Source organism: Gigantopelta aegis, chromosome 6 (genome assembly GCF_016097555.1).
Source record: "Gigantopelta aegis isolate Gae_Host chromosome 6, Gae_host_genome, whole genome shotgun sequence".
Taxonomy (NCBI): Eukaryota; Metazoa; Mollusca; class Gastropoda; order Neomphalida; family Peltospiridae; genus Gigantopelta; species Gigantopelta aegis.
This window is the reverse complement of record NC_054704.1, coordinates 20,774,544-20,797,186: the sequence shown is the minus strand read 5'-3', so window position 1 is coordinate 20,797,186 and position 22,643 is coordinate 20,774,544. Positions and strand designations below refer to the sequence as shown.

The 22,643-nt window shown below is 36.0% G+C and overlaps 2 protein-coding genes across 8 annotated transcripts in view; one reads left to right on the top strand and one right to left on the bottom strand.

The window, feature by feature from the left end:
- The window catches only part of LOC121375902 (nuclear pore complex protein DDB_G0274915-like), a 72,905-nt gene that overhangs the window by 16,375 nt on the left and 33,887 nt on the right, over positions 1–22,643 (top strand). Inside the window, exon 1 of one of the 7 annotated variants that reach the window (XM_041503602.1) lies at positions 12,088–12,262. The exons of the other annotated variants lie outside the window; for them this stretch is intronic. The gene's annotated coding sequence lies outside the window, so the exon portion shown is untranslated. Of the gene's footprint in view, positions 1–12,087; positions 12,263–22,643 lie in introns of those variants that run through there. 7 annotated transcript variants of the gene reach the window in all.
- LOC121375903 (nicotinamidase-like) lies at positions 1,964–10,178 on the bottom strand. Its single transcript, XM_041503605.1, has 8 exons — positions 10,026–10,178; positions 9,253–9,379; positions 8,794–8,850; positions 7,287–7,526; positions 6,216–6,344; positions 5,543–5,711; positions 4,722–4,864; positions 1,964–3,733 (listed from the first exon to the last, which is right to left on the bottom strand). The coding sequence occupies exons 1-8, from the start codon at positions 10,112–10,114 to the stop codon at positions 3,623–3,625; spliced, it is 1,065 nt and encodes a 354-aa protein (XP_041359539.1). The 5' UTR covers positions 10,115–10,178; the 3' UTR covers positions 1,964–3,622.

Here is a 22,643-nt window from a genome sequence, read left to right as displayed (position 1 = left end):
TTCATGTGCACATCACATAAAAACCAATTTATTAAACCCATAGTACAGTTATAATATTACTCACTGAAAACATTATTACATGTTGGTGCAAAAATTAACATAATTTTCTGAGTTAACACTTACCGACCAATGTCCTTGTCAGTTACAATTACATCATAGGGGGGGAGGATATCAGATATAATTGTTTAAAACAAGTATTTGTTAATACCAAATAAACAATTTAAAAAAAATACAAATAGAAAAATTCAATGAAGTGAATGTGTCACTGTAATAGTAAAATGGAGTGGTTATTGACACAGGTTTTGAGGGAGGAGGGGGTCTTAGTGTTACAAAATGTGCAAAACTGCTAATAAAAGGTTGATGTTTTTTCTAGAGTTCTTTAAATTTTGTTTTAAAAAAATACCTTAAAATTAATAAAACAAAATGTTACAATAATATTACAAATAGATGGTGGAATGAATCTGACAAGTTTGTATATATCTCGATCATAAAACATTAATAAAAAACAACAACTACTAAACAATAAAAATATATGGGTAAAAATAAATAATAGACCAGCTACCACTTACCTGTTTCATGATATAATATTGTTTGTTTCGTAACAATTAAAACTTACATTACATGGGACATAAACTTGGTAACTGGTAAATTATCTATTATCCTCTAAACATTATAACTGGTATATGTATATAAAGTACATACAAATATTACAAGGATACTATTCTTTAAAAAGCCCCAAAACATACAGAGTAAAAAAAATCATAGTAAAAATCAAAACCTTGATTACTATATAATACTATGGATTTCTGTTCAAACTAGCATCTGTGTAAATTCAGATTTTTGTGCAAACCGGCATGATAAAAAACAAAGAGTCACATTCATGGAGAATAGCTTGAGAGAAATCTGTTTGGCAATTTGGTTATACTAACACATGTCATCAGTCCACTTTGATTGACTAGTAACAAAATGAAATGCAAGTTAGTATGATCACTGTGTTACCTCCACAGCAGGAACTTAACATTTCATCAAAATGAGACAGGTTACTGTAAATGTTCCAGTTTACTTCATCATATTGTACCGGCCTCGGTGGCGTCGTGGCAGGCCATCGGTCTACAGGCTGGTAGGTACTGGGTTCGGATCCCAGTCGAGGCATGGGATTTTTAATTCAGATACCGACTCCAAACCCTGAGTGAGTGCTCCGCAAGGCTCAATGGGTAGGTGTAAACCACTTGCACCGACCAGTGATCCATAACTGGTTCAACAAAGGCCATGGTTTGTGCTATCCTGCCTGTGGGAAGCGCAAATAAAAGATCCCTTGCTGCCTGTCGTAAAAGAGTAGCCTATGTGGCGACAGCGGGTTTCCTCTCCAAATCTGTGTGGTCCTTAACCATATGTCTGACGCCATATAACCGTAAATAAAATGTGTTGAGTGCGTCGTTAAATAAAACATTTCTTTCATCATATTGTTATCTTTGGCTAGTCACGAAAATACATAAATAAAAATCACATAGTTACTACATTATACACTGAAGTAACAAAATTTGTATTTAAAGGGTTCGTTTTATAAACCGCCTAACTATAATTCTCCCATTAATTATTCAGATTATTATACTTCCAAACATTAATAATATATGAAGAGTTCAGGCGCAAAACGCGATATATCCATTTTTTATTTTCAGTAAAAATGGGTTTTTTAATTGGCGTAAAGCTCGTTTTAATAATTTAAAAAACGGGATTTACCCAATACAATTTCATAAGGATCAATCACGGCAAATCAGCGGGCCTACGATTAGCCCTTACTGACATACAATAATGGCTTTAACTAAAAACTAGAAAGAAAATGGCTTATATCGCGTTTTGCACCTGAACTCTTCATATCTTCATCACAATATAATAGAATACATTTTAACCCTTTATAAACATGGTTTTTTCTCTTCTTTTTTTTCTCTCTTTTTTTTTGGGGGGGGGGGGGGGGGGGTGACATAGTAGGCTGACTGCAAATCACAGAAAAAACTTAAATCACAACAATTAAGGCAAGGGTCTTAATCTTAATGTATTTTCAAATTAAAAAATTAGCAAAATCCTATTAAAGGTCATACAGGACCAGACTGCTAACATAGGGGAATATGTCATTTTTTGAGGTCAGGTCAAGTAGAAAATAAACAGCAGGTTCCTATTACAGGTCACATTTTTACTTCCAGAATATAAAAATATACATCATTTAAGATTCATATACATATATATGGGTAATACAGTTTCTACTCTTGTCATTTCAGTCTAGTTATTTAACTAATTAAGTCATGGCAAACATATATATACGGGTAATACAGTTTCTACTCTGTCATTTCAGTCTAATTATCTAACTAATTAAGTCATGGCAAACACGGTCTGCTCATTTCTGTACAAACGTAAAACTGGCCTCATTTTGATTAAGATATTTTCAAATCCCACTCAAGAGTCAAGCATGTCCACCCTGGGCACAGCCTCCGACTTCACCAGTGACTGGGTCCAGGGCATGAAGATGAATTGAATACGATTCAAACGTGCTGTTCTGGGCCTGTATTATCAATATACCAAAATACTAATACACCAAAAAAACTAGCCCTTTTTGTTTTCCTAAAGAAGACAGTGTATATCTGTGGCTCCAATTTATTTTTTGTACTGCCACCCCACATATTGGAGACTGTACTAAACACCTGAGGTTTAAGAGATCATATAACTGATCTATTCAAGCTGCTTTAACAGTTATGTTTATTCCCAGTACCAACAAATGACATGCACATGATATATCACAGGTTGTTGTCAGTATGTATACATGTACTTTTGGTCTGTGGAATAGAGCACCTACAAGATTCCTGGCCACTGTTGGGCAGAAGTAGCCTATGAGTGTCGGTGGGTTTCCTTTCAATCTTGGGGCCCAAATTTCAAAATAACCAAATAGTCATAGTTTAAAATGTTAACAAAACATGGCAAACTCAAACTATTTAGAATTCAGGGCCCGATTTCACAAAGCATTGTAAGCCACGTTTTGCAAGTAACCGTAAATCTACGACTAAACCACAATTCTTATTACCACTAAAAGAACACTAATATAGTTTGAAGTACATATATTTCATCTTCTTTTGTCCTTAAAATGCTCCATCTTCCACAATGATGTAATTTTCTGTGTGAAATAGATGACAAAGATGTGTAAACATATGGCCAGTATAACTGCTAGTTGCAGACGTAAACTTACAATGTTTTGTGAAATAGATGACAAAGATGTGTAAACATATGGCCAGTATAACTGCTAGTTGCAGACGTAAACTTACAATGTTTTGTGAAATGGGCCCCTGGCTGATCACTTTTTAATGTGTTGAGAAACATTTTATGAGAAATCAGAATTGTGGATAATGATTCATGACTGCCTTTTTGACAAGTGCAAAGCATATCAGAATTCTGTATGACTGCCATTTACTTCACAAGCATCATAATTAAGATAATAATTGTGGAATTCTGGGTGATTGTTAAATAAAAAATATAAAACAATCAAATTAACTTTCATAAATATATAAAGCGATTACAATAACTTCCATATACATGTATATATTTTAAGCTATCACAGTAACATATGACTGTTACGTCAGATCACAGAAGGACGAGATTGTGCCATTTCTCTGCCCAGTGCCATGTTCTTGGCTGCCTGCAGGCCAAGCTGTAGATTGCGGTGTCTTGCTTCTACAAGGTTTTTAACCTGAAAAAAAAGAGAGCCACATTTCAAATGTTGTCATATCAGGTTTTATATACATGGTGGCACTATCCCTAAACAAACACACCCTACATACAATTAGAAGGAATCATTAAACAACAACAACAACGTCATTCTAAAAAGGAAATATTTGTTTCTTTTTTTATTCTAACAAGAGTGCTTTCCTGTCTGTGGGAAAGTGCATATAAAAGATCCCTTTCTGCATTAGGAAAAAAGTAGCGGGTTTCTTCTTAGGAGATAACCATATTGAGTTTTTAGATTTGCGGGTGTTATTGTCTATTTGATCCTGTGAATGTCATTTCTGACCGAAGGCCTTGGCCTAAGGTAAAAAATTAAACATTTGTTGGCATCAAATGGATAATAACACCCACATATCTAAAAACTCAATATGGTTATGTCCATTGTAAACTGAATTGTTTTTCTACAGAACTAACTGTATAGTTGGTATTTCTTGAAATAATATCTGGCTACAATCTAACTGTAGACCCTTGAATCTTCAACTTCGCCTGTTCCAATTGCTAATGACGTCACTTTATAATGACGTCACTGGCATTCCGGGTGTTATTTTCATTTGATCCCGGAAAAATAATGTAATTAACCAATCACAAGACAGAACACACTCGACATCAGTTTCCTCTGATGACTACGAGTCAAAATTTACCAAATGTTTGACATCCAACAGCCGATGATTAATTAATCAATGTGCTCCAGAGGTGTTGTTAAACAAAACAAACTATTCTAACAAGAATTCAATATATGATAAAACTCAATAGCTATCATTTGCTATATTTATACACAATAACATTCATTAATGCTGGTTTATTTAATTTGGGGGTGGGGGTATGAAATTAACATGAAAAAAACGATTCTCAGGCTGATCATGTGCTTAAGCTAAATAAAATATGAAGTGTCCATCATACACAGATACTATAATGCTAAACATGTGCACATCTTAAGTAATCAAAACACCTACCTCATTTGACTGAGCTATGACAATTCCATTCCCTTTGAGATTATCAGACATTTTTTCCATCCCTTCCTGTGTGACACCACGACAAGCGTCTTCTATGAACACTGTACGGAAACCATGCTCAACTGAGTGGAGTGCTGTAAAACCTGGTAGAAAAAAACAAAACTGGATGATTAAGCATTAAGGGAAATAAAAGTGTTAAACATTTGGTCTGAGAATTAGAAAAACACATTGCCACTATGTAGCCAACTCTTATTATCCATTAGATACATAGGGATCTTCCCATGTTGCATTTTCCCATAGACAGGACAGCACAAACCATGACATTTGATATCACACAAGACAGTAAAATAAATGTATTGGCTGTAAGAGCCTAAAGTGAGTATAAGAAAGATGGAATATTGTATAGGAGAACAAATATGGCCATAAAGGGAACATTTTGTTCAGTATCGGGCCGCGATTCGCTACGCAAGTTTCAAATATCGCTACACAATTTTCAATTGACTAGAAATATCGGTCATCAAGATTTTGAAAACAAAATCTTCTTTGCCATACAGTATTTATGTTATTTTGATGAAAGATTTTACATAACAATCACAAGAAAAATTAATGAAAGATAGTGTGACAATTACTTGAATTGTGTGATTTAATGTAATAATTAAATTTCTAATGACTTGGAACCTTTGACTTAATATTATAGTTGGTTTTATAATTTCCTAAATCTTTAATTTAATATTATAGTTGGTTTTATAATTCTCTGAAATCTTGGACTTAATATTATGGGTTAAAATTAATATCACAGAGATTAAATAAAACATACTTACCAACACACACATCATATGCCAAACCACAAACATAAACATCAGTGACATGGTGTTTGGAAAGCAAGTTGACTAGTTCTGTTTGTGATAATTTGTTGTTATCCCAGAATGCCGAGTAGCTGTCCACTTCTGGGTTGGTTCCTTTATTTACCACATATGATCCTTCGACAATCTAAAAGTACAATATCTACTATGTAATCAACTCACATTTATTTTACCTAAGTATCTTGAAAATTAAACTTGGTATTTTGAAAATTCCAAATAAATGTATGAAATAAGTTGAAAACTTAAATTAATGTCTTAAAATTTAAGTTAACAAGTTCTTCCATCTTTACTGTACTTTTTTACATTTATGAGATATTAAGTTAAAACAGGGGTTTTTAAAATTTTGAATATTCTTGGATTCAGGTTCGTTTTTATACCAATTACACATGTATTAAGATTACAAAAAAGTGCATGCATTTAGCACAATATGTAACATAAGCTTACTGTATTAAATTTTAATCCATAAACATCTTCATAAGGTTCAAAATTACTGATATCAGCACTTCATTGTTTTGTTTGGTGGGGGGGGGGGGGGATTCCCAAAATGCTTGCGAATTTTCTCATTTTCATTAAATTGCGAAAATACAGTATTTTACAGCACATAATACCAAAATAAACTACTAATTATTACCTTAAGATCACAATGAATTTCGGCTCCCTTTGAGTTCTGAACACAGTGAGTAGGCCACAAACATTGTTCTGTGATAGGTGGTCCTCTAAAAACTACTGTGTCTCCTACTTTGGCATCATCACTGGATACCTACAGGATAATCAAGAAAATAGGCTTCTTAGTGACCCTACAACTACAGGGAAATAAATGCATGAATGTTTATAGCAACCCTTCATAAATAAAATTATTATCTGCGAGTATCATATTTTATCATCCATTAAAGGCTTTGTAGGAGATATTGCTGGCACTATAATTTGCGACAGGAGATAATAATCTTGATTGGTCAAATTTTAATCACAAGACAATGTTTTGTTACATCACTGTGTTTGTTTCAGTGCTAAACCTACCATTAGTGACGTCACGCCACTGCCATTCTGCTAGTTAACGAGTCTACCGCTGACATTCAACCCACATTACTGACATTGTTTACAACTGTCGCAATTGAAAAGAATGATAATGGATGATAAAAAGAATACCCCTCTCATGTCTTGTGATATCATAATTTATCAGCACTCGTTGATAAAAGTATAAAATCCTCGGCAAGCCTCGGATTTCATACTTTTATCAACTTGTGCTGATAAATTATGATATCACAAGACATTCGGGGAGTATCCTCTATATATGTGAACAAGAGGCCTATCAAAGCTTTAGGAGAAGACAGACTTCAAACCAAAAATGGCTGGACACCAGACAAATCAGTATGAAAAGAGCTCCCTAATGAATGTTATAACAGAGATAAAAAGGTGATATTGTTTCATTTTCTTTTGATTACATGTTGTACATTTGTAAAACAATTGTCACCATACAAAATTCCTTGTCTCGACAGTTGAAATTACCAATACGATGAAAAATGTACATATCCTTCCACTTACCTACCACCATCAAAATATTTTATATTGCATCTAACATAAGTATTCTATTATTCAATCTGCCAGCAGACATTAACAATGCATGTTTAATAGCAAAATATTTAACAGAAATATGTAAGCTGAATAAAATCAAAATTAATAAGTACTACAAATGCAAACAAACCTTTGATGTTTCGTGTAAGGGTCTCAGTTTGACATTTTCTCCAAAAGATATGTGGTTAGGAGGGTGCCAGTCCTTTGAGTACATAACAACATCGAACGGAATTTCACCCAGCATCTTGTTGATCACTGGAATGACATCATAACCGTCATGACCTGCAGGGTATCCATTCAGAGCGAGACTTCCATTGATAAAATCATTCTGAACATCAATCACCAACAAGGCAGTTACTGGATTCAATACCTAAGCAAGCCAAAAACCAGTCATGAACATGCATTCTGAGAATACTGCTAATGCAAGACATAACCATGATGAACTACTTTTTAGGTCTCATAAATTCAAAGGCCATAACTCTGTGAAAATTGGGTAAATCGACAAAACACAAAAATTTCAGTTCATTACCTGGAGGCATTGAGAGAGAAAAAACGACACAGAAAACAAATTTCTGTATCTCCTAAGATCAAGGGTCAAAAATGGGTAAATTACCATGAAAGTAAAACATTATCTATTATAAGTACATGATAAAGCTATACATAAAATTAAAATAAAAAAATATGTGGGACAGACGGATGGATGGATGGATATGAAACTGTTACATAATACCCTCCAGTTGGACCGGTAGGGGACCAATAAAACAATACTTTTAAGACCATACCAAGTGGGGTGGGAAGACAGCAGTCCCCACTATTTTTTTTTTAAAAGTGCCCTATTAGTTTAGAAGTACTCTTTTCATGTAGCTGAAGAAAACCTTTTATTTCTAAATTTATATACAATATTTATGTACAGTATTCTATACAATATAAGATTTATTTAAATACCACAGAATACAATCTCAGAATGTCTATGTGACATTTCTCTCTCAATTATTATATCAACAAACCTGTTTCTAATAGTAATTAGGGCCTCCACGAGTCCAAAATATTGGACTCGAGTACTCGAGGGTCAAACTCGACCCGGACCCGATTACCCGACACTTACACTAGATGATAATGAGATTAAGGAATAAAGTAAAATAGCATTATGCATCGTAATTCCAGTGCTGAACATGGATGCCAAATCATGTCATTGTATTGCATTTACAAACCGGTTGATACGTTCAGTATTGTGACGGACGGACAGCCAGATTAAAAAGAGAAATTATAGTGCATGATCATATAATTATTGTGTAACTTTTATCGTTGATTGTCTACTGCTGACATTATTGTCCTGCACTGTCCATTATATTATAGTTGATCATTATATTCCACATTGTACGGGTATTCGAGTCCTGTGAATGGATTAAAGTCTTGTTTACTCGACCCGTGCCAGAGTACTCGTGGAGACCCTAATAGTAATACTGCATCCATACCATGCATGCACAATGTATGAACTGAATTACTACTCGGATGTTTTATTATTCTTTCAGATTAGCTAGAATTAAACTACTCCAGAAAATGCTGCTGTTTAAACTATCAAGAATTTGCAACTCATAAGAATAAAATTACAACTATAAAAGAAAAATAAACAGTACATATTTCAACCAATATCTCCAAGATTTGTAGAATTCTGACTTGCTCAATTTATTGTCCTGAAATGAAAAAGACAAAAAAAGAAAACATTAATGACACAAATATGCTAAACGTGTCAAAATAGGTCATGTAATGATTTATATTTTATTAACAACTGAGTTTCTGCAAGTTTTACAGTTGAATATAGAAAATTTTGTGAAATGGTCTGCTCACTGTGAGCTGGGCCTGTTAACAGTGTTAACCCAGTACCTACCAGTCTTATACCTATTTAAACATTCAACAAGTTTTTAATTTATTACACATTTATTTATTCACCTATTCTTATCATATTTTTAAAGGAAATACTCTACATGAGTACATGCTGTGTTAACTGTTTGGTAAATTTGGTAATAACATTATTTTAATAATGGGTATTTTGGTTTACATGAGGTATATTATCATTAACAAATAACACAATTTACCTGGTCTTCATCAAGTTGTTTCAAAATTGCTGCTGCCATTTCATACTGAATATTATTTGTCCCACCAGAATCGCTAAACGTGTCATTAAGAAAAACTTCAAACTCATGTGCATCTAGAAAGCCATCTCTGAAAACAAGAAACATGTAATTACAACTAAAAACATTTACAAATTATACCGGAGTATTTATTTGAAATTCAGGAAGGACTTTGCTTTGGCACTGTCACTAACCCTAACTATTTATTATAAATACCGGTATTTATAATGTTCTTTATACGTGATAGTGCAAAAGGAAAGTCCTACCCACTTTTTCCTTTAAACATCAAATCAAATTGAAATTATTTTCAAAATAACAATGTGCATGAAGCCTGGTAAGGACTATAGGCTATACTATGATAGGAAAAACTTGTTAATCAGTCCTAACTGGCTTCTCACTATCTAGTTCATCAAGATTAACTTTGTCTACAAGTGCAAGTAGTGCTTGCACTTGTAGACAAAGTTAATCTTGATGAACTACTCACTATCGAGGTGGTAGACAACCCACACTATGTATGTATGTTTGATTTTATAACAATTTAATACAGTAAAGAAGAAAAAAGGTTTGATTGGGGACATGGCCCCACATACCCCCCCCCCCCCACCGTCTCTACTACATATTACTTCAACCCTTAAAATCAAATCAACATTGAATTTTCATGCAAGTGAATCCTCAATGTTAACATTGATGATTAACATTCAACAAGTTCTTAATTTATTACGCATTTATTTATTCACCTATTCTTATCATAGTGCAGAAAACAATCTGTTACAACATTTTTATCAATACTAAAACTACTTTTAATAAATTTTTCTATGTAATTCATGACAAAGTTTTATCTTTTGTTTAGTAAAATACAAGAATCCGCATTCTTTTGTTGACAAGGGCAGTACTTTAATCACGTGATCAAGCATTTTAGTCTCGATAAAATGGATCGTAGTCATAACGGCCCCAGTACTAAACGGCCTTAAAGGGACACACCCTAGTTTCAACCCGTGAAAATTAACACTAAGTTTAGTTAATCTACAAACCTGTATCACATTTGGATAAAGTTACAATTGAGTGAAACATGACTCTGTGACTTTGAAATGGTGAAATATCCTCTAAAAATAGACTAAAACTCGACTCCATAACTGTTATTTCTCAGACGCACGTGCTTTTTTTAAAATATGAGAAATGCATTTTGTGATATTAAAAACACCAGAATGGCCAAAAAACACTTCGAATGTACGTAAATGGATAACCTAAACAATAAAATCTAAGTAAAGTATGATTTCATTTATCAAAAACGGCTCTAATAGTAAAAACAAATATGCCTTAGTGTTTAAAAACTAGGGTATGTCCCTTTAACAATAATTGGTCAAAACGATCCTAAAAAAAATCAAAACGGCCAAAGTGAAAAAGTCAAAACGGCCCTTAACAAAATTCAAAACGGCCCTTGAAAAAAGTCAAGACGGCCTTAGATACAATACTTTAAAAATGTATTTCATCTACACAAGTGTCGAGAAAGATAACTGTGCAAAGACAGTTTTTATAGTACGGTCTCACTACACGGATATTATCTGCGTCTTATTTATGTTTGAATAAACAAAGAGTATAAAATCTACATATGTGGTTAGTGTACTAGTACATCTGTGTTAATATGTAGATTTTAAGTACAGGTAGGTTTTGGAGAAACATGAATAGTTATTATTATAACCATTTCAAACACATCGCCAGAGCCATTATACAAGAGATTGCACCAAGCAAAGGGCGTCCCACCCCAACCCTACCTCAAAGCCCAAACATGTCAGGGAACGCTAACAAATACATTTACGATGAAAACTATTTTTTTTTTTTTTTTTTACCTAGGGCAGAGGAAAAGTTACTCCTGTTAATTTGACAATTAACAAAACCGCCCGAGCCTTAAAACACTCCGAATACCTAACCGATTACCTAATAAAAACACGAATGGTATCATGAAATGTTTGTAAAGCAGATTTTATACAAACTCGATACACTCACTGTAGAAGTTAAAAGGCTAATTGCTGTTACCTGCCGACGGTATCAAAGATCGGTCTATCGGTCTTTTCAAATACAAGGTCAATTGGTGGTCTTAATTATATTAGTAAATTGGGGGACAGGCCCGTTGTGGCCCCCGGGTGAGCAGCGCCACTAGGAACTCGTTCAGACGATACGCACTCACCCGGAAAGCCTAGCTGGTCCACTACCCCCCCCCCCCCCCCTTTCTGTGATTTAATTATTAAAATAATGAATTACAGGGCGGGCCGTTTTGACCATTTCTTTTGGCCGTTTTGACTTTTTTCTTTGGCCGTTTTGACTTACATGTTCAAGGCCGTTTCATCATGGGGCCGTTTTGACCGCATACCGATAAAATTTGGATTTTATTTTCAGTTTCCATTAAAATGGCTATTAATATGAAACCGTAAAAAGCTTGTAGGCTCAAACAGATCTGTTTGGACAACTACTTATTAAAAACATCTTGTGTAATTGGTAGAGTTAACTTTAAAATAATTTATTAGTTTATTAATATATTTCTAACCAACATTCTCTTCATTTAAAAATCTAAAATACTTAATAGAATGATTGCCTTACCATGGTTCAATATTTCATTCCAGCAATTGCACACAGTTATACACAAAATTTTGAAAGATTTGTCTGTCTTTATATATCAATGCTCATATTGTCTTATTTACCTATTTGTTTCCTTTCTAAAAAGTATTTTAATATATATTTATATAGACGCCAACGCTACCAGATTGAGGATCATTTTACAAAATAGGTGGAAATTGCAAAAAAAGAAAAGAAGACAGAAAGTAGGAAAAACACATCGCCAAAAGAAAGTAGAAGTTAACATTATTAATAAATTGGCTAATGATCGTTATGACTAAATTAAAAGTGATAGAATTGAAAAGACTAACACTTGTGTCTTTTAAAGATTCATTTGTATTTACTACATCTTGAAATTGATCAGGTAACAACTTTGTAATTAGGGACCGCGGACACTTTTTAAATATGACAACTCAAGCATGATATTGATTGTTTGTTATACTGAAGAAATACCTTTAAAAGATTTTTTTTTTAAATTAAACAAAAAAAAATTCAAGTAGTCCTGACCCCAAAAATTAAAACTTTGTAATCAGGGTAGGTAACTCCGTTTTGCAAAAAAAAAAAAAAAAAAAAAAAAAAGGTTTGGCACACTCATAATTTTAGGAATGTATTCATTATTTTCAAATAAAATACCTTCAATACCATTAATATAATCAGTATAATCGACTAATTGGATATTATAATACCCATCCACCCCAAAAAGGGTTCAACATAAGAAAACGGCCATTTTTGTTGCATAAGCATATATCGTACATTTTAGGAATGTATTCATTATTTTCAAATAAAATACCTTCAATACCATTAATATAATCAGTATAATCGACTAATTGGACATTATAATACCCATCCACCCCAAAAAGGGTTCAACATAAGAAAACGGCCATTTTTGTTGCATAAGCATATATCATACAACGTGGAATGTAATAAAACTCATTTGTGCATTACAAATGAACATTACCATCATCGTCATGTGCTACGTGTAGTAATCGGTAACTCCTCATTCGTTACCCGCATTATCACAGCATTCAATTGTACAGAGTAAAGAGCATCAATCAGCCATGGAAAAAGTGATATACAGGTCAATGGTCAATATGTAAGAGGACAAAATGTGTACCATTAATGTTGTATCTCTGTCAAAATGTCAACTTGTGTGTGTGTGTGTTATATGAGAGATAGAGAGAATCGAGAAATGAGACAGAGAGACAGTGAGAGAGGAGAGAGAGAGGAAAAGAAGGACAGAGCAAGAGAGATAACAGATGTATGTGTTAGGTTTTGGGAAATTGAGTTTCTTTATAATTACAAAATTTGAAATAATTAGAGAATGCTTCATTGTTGGTTGTATGGCTTATTAACTAGCCTGTCTTTGATTTTTAAAAAATAAGTTAGTGGCATTAACTTTTTTTACATCACCCATGCTGTTATTGAGACAATTATATACACATTTAGTGCTGCCGTTGTCAAAGGTGTGCAAACAGTGGTTTAATTGGTGAAACGAAAAGTTGTAGAATACATGTAGTTAGGATTTTGAAAAGTTTTTTTTACACATTAAGTATATAGTCAAAGTTGATATTTTTACCTGGGTACCACTTTAATAGATTACAGCCAGTGCTCCACAACTGGTGTAACAAAGGCTGTGGTGTGTACTATCCTGTCTGTCGGATGGTGCATATAAAAGATCCTTTGCTGCTAATCGAAAAGAGTAGCCCATGAAGTGGCAACAGCGGGTTCTTAACCATATGTCTGATGCCATATAACCGTAAATAAAATATGTCGAGTGCGTCATTAAATAAAACTTTTCCTTCCTTCCTTCCTTCCACTTTAATAGTTAATATTTTGACTTGACATTTATTCCACTGACATTTTGTCCTACATCTGTTAATTATAAAGATGTGGTTATAGGGATTAATTTTATGTGATTCCCTAACAACAGATGTGTCAGGGCCACAATAAATGTATTCATAATAACAAATCATTGAAAATGTAAACAAATATCTGCCATCTTTGATTGTAGTAAACACACAAACAGGAATATGTTGTTAACGGGCGATCACAGTTATACAATAAATCAAAACATCTAAATTTTGTCATGTACTGCAAGAGTAATAAATTAAATATAATTACCTCACAAAAATAAATACTTGCAATAACAACAACAACACTATTTTTCAATAATTAAATGCGGTATCGCTACTTTTTCACTTTACCACTGAATAAAACGTAAAGTGGCAAGTAACATGAGTTCTATATTTGTTATAAAGTTTTATCAATGTATTTTATACCTATTACAAGTACTGATATTGTTCTAATATTAAACAATAAATGTTTTATAGACGTTAACTAACATGTGCTTTTCAAACCTTGCATTCGGTAATGGTGTAACGGATGTGAGTGGCGCTACCAGTCTTCAGGTGCGGTCTCTATTGTAATGGCATAATGTAATCGAACATAAATGATAACATCATCATGAAGTTGTGAACATGGCCAAGATGCAGCAACTTTATTTAATAATCTCAATGGGGGGTGGGTTTTTTTGTATAACAGTATTCAGTTATGTCAGAGGGTCAGGCCAGGTAAAATGTCATAGTTATAATATATAATGGTTTCATACATTACAAACTTAAACAAGTAAATTTTCTAATGGGCCAGTAAGTTAAAGTTGCTGAGTAACAGACATTTTGTTATACTTGCAACCTGTAGGTATTGCAGCGCTAGCTCTGGGTGATCAGAAAATTTCCCCAAATTATCTGGAAAAAAGAGCAAAACCTATAGATATTGTCCAACAAAATATCAATTATTACACAGTTTGTTTTCGCCAAATTACAGGGTAGAAAATTAGCAGTCGCCCGGTCGCCCGTGGTGACCTTTATTGGCTAAGGGCAACAAAGAATTTTAGAAAGGTAGTCCGTTAGGCAACCATCGATTTTAAGGTCTGTCGAGTATGATACCAGTTAAACAAGAAAAGACTGAAACTGAATCGAATGTGACAGAACACACAGCCTTTGTGTTGGCACGCACTACAGAAGCAGAAGACATAGAACATGTTCTATATTTTGACAACGCCAGACTCAGCTTCTGTGGCTTTGGGCTGGGTCTTTCAGAAAATAGAGCTCAAAACGTATCGAAGACATTGCATATATTTTTTTTAATCTGGAAGTCGCCGGCTTATTGGAATGGACTGGATACGCCATAATTATCTAGTAGAGCTACTATTTGACAATTGATATTCAATGTTATGGTAAAAAGGAATCCTATTTAATTAGCTTACATTATTCTAGGACAAAATCAAAATCTAACTCACACTAACAACAGAACATGCTTTATGCTTTGTAATATGATACATTGTATATTTTGGAGAAAAAATTTGTTTTGTTTTTGTTTGTTTTTTGTCACATATTTATTTTTCTTTCAATATTTATTTTATTAGTAGCCTACTAGCATTTACAATATCCAAATCAAACGTGTGCGAGCTTTGTCTGTAGGAGGACAGCCACTCCCAAGGAAATGTTATCCCTCTTGCATCGCCACAAAATTTATTTTATCCCTCTGCCATCGCCACAAAGAGGACTGCCACCCCAGACTAGTTTATATACTAAAGCACACAGTTCTACCGTTATTCTCTTTGTACTGCATTATTTTTTATTTTTTTTACTTCAGAGGCAATGCAAGTCAAGCTGCATACCTTGGCTGTTCTAGCATTTTGTCTTCACCCCTGTATTAAAATGAAATTTAATATATATAATTTAATGGTAATTTGTAAAGAAACATTTTTATTTATACTGAATTTCTTTTTTCAAAAAGTGTTATTTGAGTTGTGGGTTTAACACTTTTTAACATGTTTTTATATGAATTTTAACTTTAATTTGGCTGTACAGTTAAAATTGGAGCGTTAGTTGAATTTGAGAAGGGCCAGTAAGATTTTTCTTCAACTGGCCCTGCTGGTGACCATGGTTTTCGTGTTAATTTTCAACCCAGAAATTAAAATAAAATTTGCCAATTGTTCTAAAAATTTGGCGATTGGCAGAGCTAGCCTTGTGTTGAGTCACGATACTTGTAGTTTTCTTAGTTTATGGCGATCGTGCCCAACAAGACAGTGTTGTCTGCATGTGCATGTTTATATCTGTGAGTGGGTTAATAAAAGTGTACGGTCACACATCAATCGTTTTGCTATGGAAGCAAAGAAGGGCTTTAAATTAAAAAATATCCCCCCCCCCCCCCCCCCCCCCCCACACACACACATACAATAGGGTAGTAGGTCTTTGTTCAGTTTGGAAAATTCGTCCATAGTATTTTCAGAGCGATAGAGCTGGACAATTCGTCCACGGTACCTATTCAAAGGGTAGGCTCCTTCAAACAGTTTTGTCATTTTATCTTGTTTTATTCGTGGAACAAACAGCCCTATTGTAAAAAAACTAAAAACTAAAATGTACACTGAAACTTGATTATCAGTCTATTGTTGGTAATTAGTAAATACTGTTGATGTTGTTGTTATTATAACTTAAATAAGTGTACATTATTAAATTTTATAATATAGTTATTATTTGTTGGTTTCACATTTGGATGTCATTTCTATCATTAAAAAAATATTTGGACTAATAATGATAATGACTATTTAATGTGAAAATAAATGCAAACAACCAAAATATGAATGTTTCATTTTACTACAAAGTATATATCAATATTGACAAATACCTTGATTTCAACATGGGGGAAATATTTTTCGATAATCCTACGTCATATTTTAAGAAGATCTTACGCCAGTTAAGAGAAAAGTTGCCACCCTAATAGTTACTGATCAGAAACACAAACTTTGAAAGTAAAACACAACTTTACTTGACAAATACAAAAGGAGAAGGAAGAGTGAAAAACAAGGGCGATTACTTTCACCCAATACATCAAGGGAGATAACTCCAACTAAAGTTGCTAACATAATATCTGGCGTAACCACTTTTTTTCTTCTTTTTGTTTTTGTACTGTTAATGTTAAGGTTAGAACTTACTGTCTGTGAGTATAATAAATGTATGGTTACTATTAAAACAAAACACAAAATCGCCAAAATCGACGCGGTAGATGTTCTTTTCACTGGGGTCTGGAATAAAACATGGTAAACGATAGTTAAATGCAGATTCATGACACTGACACAGTATATTTCTATGTCGTGGTTAGAACAAAAAACATGGTGAATGTTAGTTCAACACAAAATCCTTAAATCGACCTGGTAGATTTATCCGTCGTCGTGGTCTGGAGGGGAGTAGCGAGTCCTCCGTTGTTGTGTCCAGGATGTTGTCCAGTGATTGTGAAGATATGTCTGGTAGAGGCGAGGCGATCTCAGTTGGAATCGGAGGAAGATCATAACTTGTGTCAACGTCTGGATCTGGGGGTGTTTCATCATCATTATCTGTGTCACCGGAAGTACACTGTGGAATTTGACAAGTCTTCTTTGGTACTAGGTAACACTCAGAACGTTTAACATGATAACAGTTATTTCTAAGTTGTGATCCAACAAATTTGCGGATGTCGCACCATGGCCCGTCAATGTTCACAACAAGATATCGATTACGTGCACATGTCTTATTTCTGTCACAATACAGATACACTAAATCTCCAATGTGTACTGAAGGCATGGTTGATTGGATTCCTTTAGGAGTTTTGGATACTTCACTGTGTGGGTGGTTTGATAATCTGGCGGAGTGTTGGTCTGTAATAAGTTGTTGGTCAGAAAGGGGTAATTGGCTGCTTGTGAATTGGTCTCTCTGAGTCCACATTTCACAGTTTCGAATGCGGGAATTGAGACTAGCGACTGCTATGGCTAACTCGGTAGGAGTAACAGGACCATGAGTAGGATCTTGATGACGGAGTTCATTTTCCAATTCTTGTATTGCTCTTTCAGCAACTGGGTTTTTGTTTATGTTCTTGACCCTACCGATTTCAAGAGTGATTCGGTGTTTGTGTAGGAAACTGTCATTTGCCAGCGCGAGAAAGCCTGGAGCAGGATCTGTGCGGATGACTGCTGGGGGTCCGTCAAGAGGGCGTAATTCTATGCACAAACGAATCAATGCCTGTCGAATGACATCACTACGTTCATTATCAATCAGACAGGCGACTGTAAAGGCTGTAACACATTCCCTCACAACTATGATGACTTGGCGTTCTCGTTTAAGGATATCCGCAGCAAAGAGACTGCCTACAGTCTCAGGTGGATTACTTGAACTTTGTTCGATAATGGTAGATGGAGTCTTGCGCAGAGCAGCACACTGATGGCAGTTGTTGGATACAGAGTCAATGGAACGATCCATGTCAAGCGCAAAGAAGTATCTTTGAACTACCTTCTTTAGTTGAAATGCTGATGGGTGATTCAACTGAATATGTAAAGCATTGAGGAGACCTTCTAGAACTTGTCGGGGACAACAATACATTCTCGTGTGGGGAATAGTGGATCAGTTCGCTTTACGACGAGGAGACCATCTTTGGCAATGGTTACCGTATTGATGTAACGTTTAACATCTTTGATGTTGGTGAGCTTCTTCGAAGGGCGAGTACCTTGAATTAGGTGAGAATGGGTATGCCGTAAATCCTTGCACTCTTCTTGTAGTGAGTGCCAAGTTGATCTTGTGGTGAAGGGTATCCGAGTCTTACCTGATAGTATGTCATCTATGAGAATGTGTCGAACCACAGAATGTTCAGTTTCTTGGATGAAAGTACATATTTGACACGATTCATTGTGACACTCTGGAGCATTTCGGCTAGCAAAGTCTGATGGGATATTTGCATTACCAGCTAGATGACGGACGGCGGCTTGAAATCTGCTGACTGTAGATAGAAAAGTTGAAACCCGAGGACTTGCTGAAAATTCGCCACGGCATAACTTCTCAAAAGCAAGGACGCAAGGTTTGTTGTCAGTGAGGATGATAGGTTTCAGACTGGACTGGATGATATAAGGACTGAAGTGCTTTGTGGCAGCGGCAATCGACAGCGCTTCAATTTCACATGGTAACCATGTGACTTGACGTGGTCTGAGTTTTGCGCTGAAGAATCCTGCAACGCGAGGTTGATTGTGGCGAGTTACGTACAAGGTTGCTCCTATGCCTGGATCCTTAACAGCTCCATCTGTAACAATCCAAAGTTGGTCTTTTGGGTTTGGGAGAACGATTGCTTTGTTTGACGAGAGCATTGTCTGGGCATGAGAAAAGGCATCATGAAGGTCATTGCTCCAAACTATTTCATCTTTTGACTGGCGACCTGCGACAATATCATCAAAAGGGGCAAGGATCTTCGAACAGCTGGGTATAATGCGGGCAAGAATTTTGTATGCACCAATGAATGAGCGCAAACCATAGACTGTGTTGGGAGGCGAACTCGACGCTAAAGTAGCGATGCGGTGAGGACTAGCCTGAATACAGCCTTGTTGCCAATTCCATCCTAAGATTGTGGTTGATTGTGGAGTGATTATTGTTTTGTGTGCTGACAGTCTTAAGTTGTTGTGTCGAAGGGCTGTCAACAACCGACGCCAAGTGTTGATTAATTCTTCAGGGGTATTTCCGCCACAATACAAGTCATCAGCGAGTTTAATGACAACCCCTTCCGTCAATAAATCTTCCAGAACTCTACACATAAGTTCCTCTAGTGCAGTTTCTGAACCTGGCATACCCATTGCCGATCGGGTGTATACACGGATACCGCGAAACGGAGTAGCGACACCACAATACTTAATGGAATTCTTGTCAAGTGGTATTTGGTAGAAAGCGCTGGACAGATCAGTAGTAATAATATATTTCCATTGACCGATTTGTCTCAATGTTGAATCTACATCGGGTAACAGGGACGGCTGAGGTTTGGTGTAACGACCAACATCACCAAATGATGTGACCAGGCGATGGCCGCCTGATGGCTTTCTGACAAGGAAGGAAGGGTTAACGTATTCAACCTTGATACCTGCATCTTCAGGACGTTTGAAAACTCCCTTGTCCTCGAGGTCGTCGAACATCTGTTGAAGTTCTCCGAGTTGCTTTCTGGAGTACTGGGGTACTCTTCCCTTCCTCTGAGGAGGTTGTACTGGACCCATGTTAACTACTGCTTGGAATGGACCACTGGCACCATTATAGCATTCTATGGAAGGGTCAAATACATCATCATATTCCTGAACTAGAGCACTGAATTCCTTTCTGATTTCTGGAGAGAGAATACGGTGAGGGTCTATTTGAATTTGGTCTGAGAACTTGCCATATGACTGTGATTTGGTATTTGTTCTGGGGAGATGTGGTTTGTCACTGACATTGTCAACTTCTGGGATGAATACTGGTCGAATCTGGCAAAAAATTTCATTTTTCCTCAGGAGTTGTGGACTGTCAGTTGTGTTTGGTATGCGAATTCTCCCCGAAACACTTTGGAGGAGACTGTGTGGAGGCCATGTTTTGGCTTGTGTAGCATGAATGTTATCGGTTCGTGGTTCTACAGCATACAAATCATCTTGAAGTGAGTAGTCATCAGGCACTGGCATTTCAACATAGTCACCGGGCCACACTGTGGTAGTAGTGGGTAGTGCTCTGAGTACACAAGCTTGGCGAATGGTGTGTTGATCCTTTGTTTCAGATATAGAGCCATAGTGAACAAGTGTACCATCTTTAAGACTTATCTGACGCCTTGCAGGTCGAATGCCGATGTCGTTACTTTCCATAAATGGTGTCCCAGCAAGTATGTCTACGTCTAGTTGTTCCACGATCAAGCCTTCAAAATGGAATTCCTTATCTCCCCGAGAGAAAGTGGCAGTAGTTTCTCCAATCACATTCAAGGGAGATGAGCCATCTGCTTGATGAGCTGATTGTGATGTTTTTTTGATGTGAAATCCCAATGCTTGTGCAGTTGATAACCTGACCATGTTTCCAGTGGCGCCGGTGTCAAGAGTTACTTGAACATTGTTATGTTTGTAAAACACATTTATGTAGGGTGACTGTCTGATCTGCACTCTCAGTGTAGAAGCACTAGAAGACTGGTGAGATTCAGATGGCGATTCGTTTTGTTCGTCATCATCAGTGTCTGCAGAGTCCTGGTTATCAGCTATGTTGATTATTTGTCGAGCTTTTAGAAGGAATTTGCGATCACTTTCAGGAAGGTGTTTGCAACGGCTCAGGAAATGATCATAGGAACGGTCTGCTGCTTTGCATATGGGGCATACTTTGGATGGCGTCCGAGAGGTAAAATGCTTAGCCTGTTGGTGTCTGGGTATTTGTTGCGACCGCCATGCTGAAGAGCGCATGACCTTTGCATCTTCAGATGTGCGTAATTCATCGATTAATGACGGCAAAGCTTGTGATATTTCTGGCTTGATTGATGCTAAAGTTCTTGATCTAAGTTCTGTGCCATACCTTTGTTTGATAAGTCTAGGTAGGTCTTTATTTATAAGTCTCAGCCACTGAAGAACAATGAAGTTATCAAGAGATGGAGACATTTCCTCATCTTCAGCAACCTAGTCACCATGGTGACTGATGCCACTATTATGTGTGAGTAGATTGTCTTCTACAAATGCAGTTAGGCGCTGAAAGAGATCTTCCGGTCTTTCCTCTGGCTGTAGTTGAATTTCATCAAAATCCAGAAAATGACCCCCGGTGGATTGGAAGCCAAAATGTAGGCGTATTGACTGCCAGATGCAAGGCAGAGATGTGGATATTTTGATTATGGTGTTGCAAGATATGATGGGGCAATAATTTGCAATTTGTCCCAACATCAAGTCTAAGTAGTTGCTTTTTTGTTGAGCTGTAAGACGTTGCCTTGCTGGGATATGTTCACCATCGTCAGCGAAACCTCTTGTGGGTTCTGCACGGGACTTCTTATCCCACGTATATCCATCGGCCAGGAAACGGCTGAAGTTGGGATCGAGTGACAACGTGTACACTATATTTTGACGCCAGTTTTCGAATGAATTTACTGTTTCTACTTTTGTTAGAGACCATTGTTTTGGAGCACGGTGTGTCTGTGCCATGGTGTGTTGGTGTTGTAGAACTACGATGAAAGAATGTGTGTTACAGGCGAGCTAAACGTCGAACCGATCAGCTACGTGACTTAGTAAAACTATACAGGACAGCTTATGAGAAAGTCTGCTTGTGTTCAGACGCGTGGTTTCGATACCTGCTGCCACCACGACAGTTAAAAGAAAAGTTGCCACTCTAATAGTTACTGATCAGAAACACAAACTTTGAAAGTAAAACACAACTTTACTTGGGTCTCACTACACAGATCACTTCCGGGTGAGAGTTCATTCATCATGGTCCACTATAGTTCCTAATTGTGACACATGTTGTGGTTCACATATTCACTTCTAGGAAATGGTGAAGAATTAAAGCAATATGTATGTTTAATGGTAAGCCTTCTGGCTGTATTTTGCCCATGTTATTTTGTAATATTGTGCATCGACCTTTTGGGACATGGGTATATAGCGCAAGTGACAGCCGGAGTGAATCGGTTAATGAACCACCTGTTCGGACCGGTACTACAGCCAGATGCGGTCATATAGCAAGAAACTGAGACGGAAATGTTCTCAATTTTGGAGTGAATATAAATGCTTATATAATGTATGTTCGCAATGGTGTATGTTGTTAGTGCCAACGAGAACCTGTTCTATGGACAATCTTCGCTTGAAGTTGGGCAGTTTAACATGGGTTTCAATGGCAGATGACATCTGTGTAGTGAGACCTTGACAAATACAAAAGGAGAAGGAAGAGTGAAAAACAAGGGCGATTACTTTCACCCAATAC

Excerpts from the sequence above, each read along its gene's own strand:
- LOC121375903 (XM_041503605.1), bottom strand. The coding sequence starts at position 10,114 with ATGAATTACATAGAAAAATTTATTAAAAGTAGTTTTAGTATTGATAAA. Across the intron at positions 6,345-7,286 it reads CCTTACACGAAACATCAAAG|GTATCCAGTGATGATGCCAA; the intron begins GTTTGTTTGCAT and ends ATTATCCTGTAG. Across the intron at positions 5,712-6,215 it reads AAATTCATTGTGATCTTAAG|ATTGTCGAAGGATCATATGT; the intron begins GTAATAATTAGT and ends TTGTACTTTTAG.